The sequence below is a fragment of the Daktulosphaira vitifoliae genome, unplaced genomic scaffold (assembly GCF_025091365.1).
Source record: "Daktulosphaira vitifoliae isolate Bord-2020 unplaced genomic scaffold, ASM2509136v1 Scaffold_5, whole genome shotgun sequence".
In the NCBI taxonomy this organism is placed as follows: Eukaryota; Metazoa; Arthropoda; class Insecta; order Hemiptera; family Phylloxeridae; genus Daktulosphaira; species Daktulosphaira vitifoliae.
In genome coordinates, this window is record NW_026099576.1 from 17,124,274 (window position 1) to 17,135,633 (window position 11,360).

The 11,360-nt window shown below is 22.7% G+C and overlaps 2 protein-coding genes across 3 annotated transcripts; one reads left to right on the plus strand and one right to left on the minus strand.

Annotated features, from left to right (window-relative positions):
- Positions 1-16: 16 nt before the first annotated feature.
- LOC126908513 (phospholipase DDHD1-like) lies at positions 17-5,736 on the plus strand. Its single transcript, XM_050690663.1, has 12 exons — positions 17-172; positions 327-691; positions 760-903; positions 1,020-1,154; positions 1,811-1,952; positions 2,799-2,905; positions 2,968-3,221; positions 3,300-3,347; positions 3,428-3,576; positions 3,678-3,976; positions 4,043-4,264; positions 5,190-5,736. The coding sequence occupies exons 2-12, from the start codon at positions 349-351 to the stop codon at positions 5,219-5,221; spliced, it is 1,875 nt and encodes a 624-aa protein (XP_050546620.1). The 5' UTR covers positions 17-172; positions 327-348; the 3' UTR covers positions 5,222-5,736.
- A 1,598-nt stretch (positions 5,737-7,334) lies between these two features.
- On the minus strand, positions 7,335-11,041 carry LOC126908516 (structure-specific endonuclease subunit slx1). 2 transcript variants are annotated; one of them, XM_050690670.1, is made up of 5 exons: positions 10,744-11,041; positions 10,229-10,280; positions 9,632-9,817; positions 7,726-7,905; positions 7,335-7,661 (listed from the first exon to the last, which is right to left on the minus strand). In XM_050690670.1, the coding sequence occupies exons 1-5, from the start codon at positions 10,914-10,916 to the stop codon at positions 7,614-7,616; spliced, it is 639 nt and encodes a 212-aa protein (XP_050546627.1). In that variant the 5' UTR covers positions 10,917-11,041; the 3' UTR covers positions 7,335-7,613. The 2 variants fall into 2 exon arrangements, with proteins under 2 accessions (XP_050546627.1, XP_050546626.1); XM_050690669.1 differs by having other exon boundaries at positions 7,335-7,905.
- Positions 11,042-11,360: the final 319 nt, after the last annotated feature.

An 11,360-nucleotide genomic window follows, 5' to 3' on the forward strand; every position in this document is an offset into this window, starting at 1 on the left:
ATTTAAACCATAGAATATATAAAAATGTTAAACGTTAAAAAAAGTTTCACAATATGTTTTTTGATTAATTTCATAATTTACGTTTGACGAATCTTAAAGCAATTTATAATAAAATACAATTTGTTACGTATTTAGTATTGAATTATTTAAAGGTTTAGTTTTATTTTTTAACGTGAGTACCTTGGTAGTTAGTATTTGCTTAACATGATTCATAATAATTTGGTATTTGCTATATATTACATCATCGGTTCAATTATAAAAATTTACCTCAGGTTTCATTCATTATATCAAAATTATTGATTGTAACATTTGTTTTATATTTTCAGTATCACTAAATTTTATACCGGAATGGAAAATAATGGTATTCAAATAGAAACGCCAATTTCACTTGGAAGAATTGAAAATAATGTACCTAATGAATTGGATACTTTAAAAAATGGTGATAACTATTCTTCTGTACCTATGCATCCAAAAAATATAAGGTGGTTTTATAAAAATGATTCAAATTCCAAAAGATGGACTAAATTTGATGGTGCAGATTCATTAGGCATTGAAAATAGATATAGAGCAAATTTCTGTGATGAAGAACCTAAAGTACAATTTTTTGTTGGTAAATACACTGTAGTAGTTAGAGGAGGACTTTATGAAGCAGATCTGCGAACAATGAAATGTACATCAATATTTTGGCCTGGTAAACATGAAACTATTCTATTCAAAGTTTGTAGATTGTTTTTTTTAACAATTATCTGTTAATTATAGGAGAAGAAACAGAAATTTTAAGAGGTTCGTGGTTTTATGATGATTATCAACCTCATGAACATGGCAATGAGATAGAAAATATACACATAAAATTATTGAAAAATAAACACATATTTGAAAATAATGATGATGCAAAAAAAACAGGTAATGAAGTATGTTTATATAAATGTATTGATATTTTATGATTATAATAATTTTAAATTTAATTTTATTTAAATTAATATTTGGGAATATATTTAAAAAAATCTTTTTATATTTAGTCATTCATACTGAAGAGTTTGTTGATGCAAATGTAGTTTGGTATTCTGCAGATGATATATATTCGTTTAGCAAAAAAACACATACAAAAATTATGAGAAGTGTTACACAAAAATTAGGATCATACTTCCAAAAATGTGAGTTGAAATTTTTGTATAAGAATTCTAATATAAAATAGTGTTCAAGTTATAAAAAAGTAAATAATAAAAACCAAAAAAAAAAAAAAAAATGTAGCTAATGTGTACAGCTTGTACTAGTGTATTTTATAATGCATACTTAATAAAAATGCTTGTAACTTTATAAATGATCATCTTAAAATTATATTTGAACCATTAAAATTTTTTGTAAGGAAACCTTAAATTTTATTTTGAAATTAAAAAAAAATTACTTTTTAAGAAAAATAATAATAAATATGATTTTAATGTATTCTAAGAATACATAAATTTAAAAAAAAAACAAGTAATGTAAAATATTTAGTTCAAAAGTTATTATTTTTGTCAAAAAATTATAGATCACACTGTGTATTTTCTCATATTAATCAACTAAACTATTAGTAATATAATATAAATATAATTTTTTTGTTTTTATGTTTAATGTATTTTCAACTAAAAAGCTTAATTCTTGTATGAAAAAGGATGGCAAAATCTATAAAGTTTGGAGGTACAATGTGTATTGTACCTCATTACCTGTGTATTGTGTATATCATTACCGAGGCATAACACGTTCCTAACCATGCTAAATAGTTCATCTTAATATATAAAAATTCTTAATTATATATATTTTTTATTTTTAGCTACAGGAGCCAAGTTAAATAGATCATACAAAACAGAAGCCACAGATGATGATAAATTAAATGATATAACTCATTTAATATTTATGGTTCATGGCATTGGCCATAAAACAGATAACATGAAAATTATCAAAAATACTTCACAGTAAATATATTATTTAAAGCACCTAGAATTGAAAGGATCATTTTACTTTTTATTTTTGTATTTATCATAATTTTTCTAAAATGTAATTTTGATCCCTTCAGCTGTTGCCTTGTATATATTAACACACCATTTGATAAAAATATTTTATTCTTTTATATATCTATCATTAGTATTATTATTTAATTTTAGGTCAAATTTTTTTAATTTTATTTAGAATAAAAATATTCTCAAATTCTTTCATGTTATATTAAAAATGGAATTTTTATTCACTTCCTGAATTGTAAAAGTACACTATTCATTATCTACACTTGTTTATAGGGTAACTGATCCAGTTACTTAATACCCCTCAATAAATGAACACCATTAGTGTTACTTGAAAAATTAACTCTAAAGCATAAAAGTTAAGTAATTTTGTTAATTTGTGGAACAAAACTTCAATAATAAAATTTAAAACACTTATGATGATAATTAAATATTCTATGATCAATCAAAATTTTGTTCAATTACAGAGCCTTTTTGGTTTTTTTGAACTCAAATTCCATTTATTAGGTTTGATTTTTATTTAATATTGCTAAAAATATTAAAATTTAAGAGTTGATATAATTATTAATGTTATATCTAGATATAGTTAATTTGTAATAATTAATCTGTCAAATAATTTTGGAGTTCAATAACTAGATGAGTTACCATACATATATATTTATGGAAGCAATCTATCAAGTTTTTTTCTCTTTTCTTCCCTGAACATTAATTGATCAACTAATTATCAATAACTAAGAAAAAATTAAAAACATTAGTTAAAAGAAATAAAATATTTAAACTATGTGTTTTCAATATTTATTTTAGATTTAGAGATTGTGTCAAGTGGATTAAGCAAAAGTATTTCCAAGGATCTCAACAAAGAGCAGAATTTTTTCCAGTTGACTGGCGATCAACCTGTAACTTTGATGGAGGTTAATATATGATATAAATTTAAAAAGTTTAGAACTATATTCTTTCATATTTCTTATATTAGGTCTTGTTGAAAAAATTACACCTCTAAATTTAAAAAATATACGTCAACTGCTTAACTCATCTGCCATGGATATTATGTATTACACTTCACCAATTTATGGGCAAGAAATTCAAAATAGTTTAGCTCAAGAACTTAATAGATTACATTCTAAATTTATGGAACGACATCCACAACATGATATAAAAGTTTCAATAATGGCTCATTCTTTAGGTAGTGTTATTACATATGATATCATAACTGGTTGGGAACCATTTGTAAGTATTACAAAATATTTTGTTGTCTCAGTATATATATATATATATATATATATATTATCATGTATTTTTTTTTAGACATTAAAAAGAAACTATCATAGTCCTAAAATTCATTTAAATTTTGAAGTAAGTATTTTATTGAAAATCATGGTTATTATTTTTATCATTTACCTATTTTAAGTTCATATAACTTCATTATGTTTTAGCTTGAAAATTTATTTTGTATTGGATCACCATTATCAGTGTTTTTAGCCTTACGAAAAACCAAAGATTTTCAAGATAATGATGTATTTCCATTATGGCTGGCAAAGCGTGTGTATAATATTTATCATCCTACTGATCCTGTTGCTTATAGGTAAAGTTTAATATATTTGTATATAAAATCATTGTAATTCAAAGATCTTATGTATTGAGGGTATAATTAAAAAAGAAAAAAAAATTTTAAATACCTTTTAGATTTGAACCATTAGTTGCTAAGGATTATAGTCGAATAAAACCTGTTGGAATTCAAGCTTATGGAGTTAAAACTGATTATTCCAACATACCTATAGAAACAATAGGTGATAATGCTGATTCGCCTATTGATGATACCAATTCAATGGATTCTAAAGTACCTGATAGTAAAAGAGGAAATGAAACTTTCAAGAAATTTGGAATTTGGTTTAGTCGATCTGGAAATATTGAAAGTAAAACCAATTTAAACCTACTGGATAATGGTTCTTGTTTATCCTCCAAAGATAGTTCTCCTATTGAATGTATGATTATTTAATTGATAATTACTGTTAATATAAATTATTTTTACTAATATAATTTAATTATAGCTTTAAATCATAGATTGGATTATATTTTGAGGGATAGTATAGGAGGGTCAGCTAGTAATTATCTTTCAATGTTATATACACATACATCATATTGGTCAAACTATGATGTAGCGTATTTCATTTATACACAGTTATTTCCAGAGTCAGAAAAGATTTTAGAAGATTCTCCAGAATCACTTAACATGACTGTAAACTTCGAAAAATTGTCTGAACCTGAACAAGGTAACAAATAAATCATTTTTCAATTTTCAACACTTCATTTAATATTAATCATTGTTTCTACTATATATTATTTATTTAATAATCAAGATATATAGACACTTTATTACTTAGTAAAATAAATACAAACCTTGGATTTTTAATTTTTGTTAAGACCTAGACTTCGGAGGTCTATAGCCAAATTAATTAATATTTACTATGGTTACATTCAATTTTGTCTTTAATTTGTATTAAATTGATAAATTTTAAGATTTTCACTGTTATGAGTTTAGTTTCTTAAGTTTTAATTTTAATTCTAATAGACAGTTTGAAGTTATTCCTTTTAGTATCATGCAACAGCTTTCTAATATAATATGTTTTACTGAGTTTTCAGTTCCACAAGGTTTGGGATATTTTCTTTGCATTAGATGATTATGTATTGTGTCTGATTTTTAAGGGGGTTAAGATAATATTGTATCTTCTGTTGCTGTTTATTATATGGCTAAACCTGTTTTTTGTTGTTTATTTTATTTCTCGGTTTTATATTTCTTGATGGGTTTCATTTTGATTTCCATCGGTTATTACTTTTATAATGTTATCCTTGTAGAAGTAATCCTTACTATAAATGGTTTAGGTGTTCTGCAATGATTTCTTCTTATGTTTCTTTAGCTACAGCAAAAAAAAAACTTGTTTTGATATCTTTGTTAAAATGTAGTGAGTTATGAGGATATGAAAAATCAAATAAATTTTTATTCAATTATCATTTTGTTGTTATATATTTGAAAATAATTATAAGAATATGTATAAAAAAATTAAAAACTATTAATATACCTTTAATGATTTTTGGTTACTCTGTAACATTAAACTTAATTTTCTTCAAATTTGTCCATAGATCTGCTATAATTAATTAAAAATACATTTTTAATAATTTAATTTTTATCATTTTTAGGTGAAGATGTACTTAAGACAAACTTAAGCTGAAATGAAACAACCTATGGAACTAATATATTTTATTATTCTATGATTTTTAATTTGGTTGAAGTATAAATATGTAAATTGAGTTAAATTTAAAATGGTATTTTTAAATAAAAATATTTTTCCTGATTTTAAAAAATACTTAACTTTTTATACCAATTAAAAGGAACCAAAATTAAGTATAATGTTACCAAATACTACAGGGTAAACCAAATCTTTAAAAAAATTAAATTATTCGTTGATGTATGTTTTTTTAATTTTAAAAAGTTTAAAAATTAAGTAATAATTTATTAATTTTATTAAAAAAATTTGTTTACTTAGTTTTGAATTTATGAAGAGATTTCTAGTTCATACATAATTAAATTAAGTTTGTTGATAGAAAATAATAACTCAATCTGTTGTGATATTAAATTTTAAAAAGTTATCAAATTTTTATTTAAAGTTATATAAATTTTAGAGTATAGTCATATTAGTGTTTAAGTTTATACACAAGTTATATTTATTTTTTCATTATGCATGATAATATTGTTATTTGACTGGAAAGCTGATTTTTTTAATGTATTAAATTGAATTGTAGTACTATATTTTTATTCTTATTACTTGTAATCACAATTTTGAGACATGTTTGGTTGTTACAATTATCTTCTAATTCTCTGAGATTAGTTAGTTACAAATGGAAGAAAACTGATGTTAATTTTTTCTCATTTTAAAAAAGTAATAATTAATAATCAACTGCTAAATAATGCAATATAAATATAGTGAAGTATTAAATCATAATATAACATTAGTTAAAATAGTTCTAAGCTTACATTTATGGTCAGTTTTCTCATAAAATATTTTATAATTTATTAAAAATAATTATATATTTTGTAAATTCATTATGTGTTTTACATATTGTTATATTGTTTATTAATGTCATAATTACATAACATTTTTGGTTGTTACTATCAAGACTTAAATTTTTAAAATCAACTTTTTTATTGTTGTACATTATTGAGTCATTTAAAAATTTTTGTTAAATACTTATTATTAAATTTTTTTTTACAGGTTGTAATACTGTATAGTTGCAGGTTAAAATTATAATTTATATTATTGTGATATTATAGAATTTAATCAATTTTACTAAAATGAAATATGACTTGTATTATATGATCTAAATTTTTCATTGATTGTGTAAAAAAGAACTTTGCATAAAGAAGTTTTGTTTTTCTGTAATGTCCTACTAAACCACCATCATTGTAAATAAATTAATGCTAAAAAAATAACTTAGGTTAATGCAACCAAAACTACCATTTATTATTATATTTTTTTTATCATAGTAAATAATTTAAATATTTAATTTTATGGTTCTTTTATAAAAGCTGTTAAATTACAAAATGGGATGAATTTTGAGATTATTGATGATTTGTATAATGAAGGGTGTTTAGTATCTATGAAAATACCTAGTCAATTTATAAGAAAACATAGGCAAAAAATACAAATTTTTTTTAATGAATCTGAAAAAAATATGGAAGCTAAACTGAAGTTCTTCTACGCTTGAAAAATATTTGAACATAATATAAATGTAATTTTATCTTTGTAGGTAGGGAAGTAAGCTCTTTATTTTAGGTCTGTATATGGATGATTATACATTCCAAAAATGTTAATTATTAATTAGACACTCTGAAAGTTAAGCTTGTAAAATTTGTGGAATTAACAAAATTATCGTTTATGCTGAATGGTTTGGACTTTTGTAAGTCACCACAACTTAAATAACACATCAGCAAAACCAATACCTTCTCTGTTACACATTAATGTTGCTTGTTCATTAAAAGTACAATTTACTATTGAATATAAACAAGAATATATCAAGAAATACATTTCCTATGTATGTAAAATAGATTTTATTTTAGAAGTAAAAAAGACTTAATATGTCATCTATACAAATAATGTTGACTCTGTTTACTTTAGATTTCTAAAAATCAACAATAAATGTAAAAAATAAAAATAAAATAATAAATAAAAATTCATTTTTACTGTACATAAATTTAATACTTTATTTTTTAAACTGAAAATCATCAATATAATATTTATTTTCATTTAAATAATTTATTAATCACATAAACTCTTAAGTATTCATTAATATCAAAAAAAAAAACCGACTGTCTAATTATTAATACGTCCAATAAAATTCTAAATAGGTAGAATAAAAAATGAATTTTGTCAAATATATTTTAAATAATAATAAGATTTGGTTTAAAAATAATTTGGTTATAAAATATTTTACTACCAAATTATTGTAAAGTTTGAACAAGTTATTCATAGTTAATAAAAATTAAAACAATTAATTACAATCATATTATTATATCTGTTGAATAAAGTTATGTTAAATTTTTGTAACAGCCTTTTTTTTTACGAATTAAATCACCCCAGAGCACATGAATTCCACACGTCGGGCAATTACCATCTACAGGAACAATATGATCAGAGCTACCAAGAAAATATTTAGCTAAACAAATAGTGTGAGATACCATTTGACAATCTGGATTTATACAACATAATATATTTTCTATTGTACATTTTTGCATACATTGAACACAAGTCAAAATATCACTATTGTCAAGTATAGAGACATCATTTGATGAAGCAATCTTTTTGCAAACTACTGGTCCATAACATATAGGCATGTGTAAAGGTGGAAGTTTACTAGTCTAAAATAAATTAAATAGCATTTATATTTGTGATAATTTTTATATTGGTTTAAATTAAATTATTTTTGTCTCTTGAACAATTTTTTTAAATATGGAGACAACAGATTACATTAGACCCTTCAATTAATTATATACTAAAAACTAAACAAAAATTATTATATCTAATTTTAGTTTTCTTGGAATTGTACAAAATTAAGGCTACAGGATATCTTATTTTCACAAAATAAAAAATTACACATGAAAAATTTAACTAAAAAAAAATTGTTTTTCATATTATTATTGATTTTGGTAATTTAATATATTAAAAATAAACTATGTGAATTTTTAATCCAAAATATCATGTTTAACCTAATTTCTTGGTTCTTTAAAGTTAATATTTACAAAAGTTTAACTTTTTGAAATAATTTTATTTGACTGAATAAAAGTTTGAAATAGATATTATTAAATATGAAATTTTATGAGGATTTAAAAAATTGCATTAATTAGATTCATATGCCAGATGTCAATAAAATTGTTTTGTGGTAAGGAACTTGTATAAATACTATTAATAGTAAGTTTATGAATAAAGACAATATTTTCAAATCAATTAAAAACTGAATATATTCAATTCCTGCTTCTTTTTTAACATCAACTTCAAAAAATTATCTACTATGAATCTTTATAAAATGATTTATAAGGAAATAATAGTGACTTTTAACGAAATTTTGACTTCACTAATAAATTTACTATTAAAAGTATTTATATATGTTCCTGACCACAAACTAATCATATTAATAGCACACATATTAATATAAATAATAAAATTGTTTAATTTTTCATAAAATTTCCTATTTTATGATGTCAATTTCAAACTATTATGTTCAGTAAAAAAAAAAATTATGTTAAAAAGTTAAACTTGTATTACTATAAATATTTGTAAAAATAAAATTTAAAGAACTAACAAAATAGGTTAAAAAAACAGCTAACCATACAGTTTTTACCATACTTTAATTGATACTTAATTTAGTAATATTTTTACATTAATAACACATTTTAGAAAATTACGTTTTATCAATCAATTAATAAGAGTAAATATGATCTAATAAATTGTTGATATATTTGTTCAATAGGTTATAAAATATGTAATTTGAACACTGTTTATTGATATATATGTCTTATATTTAACAATTTAAAACATTAGATGTTTGAGATATAAGGATAATGAGTAGCCTTAAATGTGAATTAACGAGATTCTTGAAAAAATATAGCTATATTAATCCTATTTAGGAATTTTATGCTCCAGGTAAAAAAGAAAAAAATCCTCCTTTAATCAAAATTTCCTCAGTAATGTATTTTTAAAAATAAAAAATACTTTATGATAAAACCAATGTAGTATTATTACTTTTAGCATCAAAGCATTTGAGAAATACATAAAAATACATTCACTTTTAGACATAAATGTACTAATAATTTTTTGTAAATTTCACAAATCAATAATAATTTTTTTTAAAGCTGATATATAATAGAAACACTCCCAGGTCACATTCCCCTTCCTAAATGTGTCTCTGATATTACGGAATAAATGAAATGCAACAGGTTTTGTTAAAAATTTAATAGTTACTAGAAAAATACTTTTAACATCGCCATTATAGTTTGTGTAATGACAATTTTATTTTTCTAACAGTTGGTCAATAGTAAATAAAATTCACAATGAAGAATTTTAAATAACTTTGTATTTTTATCTTACATTAAAATCTTTTTTATAAATAGTATTGAGCCATCGTATATTCAAAGCAAGTCTATTCCAGGGTCCACTATGCAGCATTTCAGAAAGTAATCTTATGCAATAGTCATAAGCTTTTTCAGTTTTTTTCTTTGGTTCTACATGCTTTAATCTTCTGGATGTTTTAGGATTTTGCCATGCCCACTCAAACTGAAATCAAAATAAAATTAGTTTAAATAGAATAAATGAAGAGTGAATGTGCCAAAAACATATTTGTTCAGAAAACACAAAAAACAATGGTAACATGGGTATGTCTCACACAACGAACACCATCTATGAATGCAATTTTGTACAAGTAAAAAATTTAATTGACATTTGAAACACATACAAGATTGTGGCCTTTGGCACATAGAACATAAATCAGAAATAAAACAATTTTTCACTTTTTTGGCACATAGAACGTTTGACACATTCACTCTTCAAATATTGTAATACATAACTGTATAGTGACAAGTCATAATTTATTATTGTAGTTTTTTAATTTTACAGGACAACGTAAAAACAAAAAATATACAATTTAATCAAAAATAATTTATTTTTACTAAATAGTCACAAACTTACTCTGAGAGCTGATATATCATTTGGAAAACCATGCACAATTAATACCATTTCCCTAAGAAAACAAAATACAATTATTTTGATGATGAATTTATATTAATATTCATATCCACTATCTTGTTCAAGGCTGCAACAACTTAAAAAAATAAATAAACAAAAAATTGTTGGATATAAAATTTTACCCAAATGTGAGCCTATTAATATATAAAAATGATCTTATAAAGTATAATTTATATATGCTGATAGCATTTTTGATCTAGCAACTTTTGAAAATGGTGTACAATAAAATATTTATAATTCAAACTCTTTTATAGGTTTTTCAATCTTGAACATTCAGATTCAAGTCAATAATTATGGTTTCAAAATTACTTTATATTGAAACAATTAGGGATGAAAAATCCATTTCAACATGTAAAATAAAAATTGCAATAGTATGTAACAATCATGTTAGTTGTATAAATTTGAAATAATTTCTTAGAAGTGGATATATACTTATACCATATACTAAAGATTATTACCATGGTCCTCGTAAACTGGTTTTTCGTGCACCTCCACTTTTAACACCTTTATTGTGTTGTTTTATACGTCTATTGGGATCAACTGTGAAGCCAATATAAGTTTTACCCTTATATTTTTCATTTAGACAAAATAACAAATAGACACCAAAAAAATCTTCTATTTCTTCAGCCATAATTGAAACTGTACAGTAATTAATTTCATTGAAAATTTTATCATTTAACTAATAAAATTAAAAATGGTTTTAATAAAAAAAATGTTATAACTCACAATAATGAATCTGTAAAAAATTCTAAATCTATGATAAAACAGTTAATTTAAAATAGTTTACCGTGTTTATATCTTATTTACTAGATAGCGTGAGTAGAAGGATGAATGATTGTTTGATAACATTAATTTAATAATCGTATTGACATTCAATTAAAAATTATACAGCATAAAAATTTGTGAAGTAAAATTCATAACTTGAACCATTATACTAGTCAATATGTATTTAGTGCTGAGAAATATGAAAATGCGAATTTGCGGATTTTATCATTAATAATTTAGTGGCTTTTAGAGTTATTTAGCTTTGATGCTAACGTAATAAGGTAGAGGGGTAAATAGGAGGATGATAATC

Coding starts and splice junctions, on each gene's coding strand:
- LOC126908513 (XM_050690663.1), top strand. CDS start 349: ATGGAAAATAATGGTATTCAAATAGAAACGCCAATTTCACTTGGAAGA. Junction 692..759: donor TACATCAATATTTTGGCCTG/GTAAACATGAAA, acceptor TGTTAATTATAG/GAGAAGAAACAGAAATTTTA. Junction 3,222..3,299: donor TAACTGGTTGGGAACCATTT/GTAAGTATTACA, acceptor ATTTTTTTTTAG/ACATTAAAAAGAAACTATCA.
- LOC126908516 (XM_050690669.1), bottom strand. CDS start 10,916: ATGGCTGAAGAAATAGAAGATTTTTTTGGTGTCTATTTGTTATTTTGT. Junction 10,281..10,743: donor ACCAGTTTACGAGGACCATG/GTAATAATCTTT, acceptor TTGTTTTCTTAG/GGAAATGGTATTAATTGTGC. Junction 7,906..9,631: donor TTTATAAAAAAGATTTTAAT/GTAAGATAAAAA, acceptor AATTTATTTTAG/ACTAGTAAACTTCCACCTTT.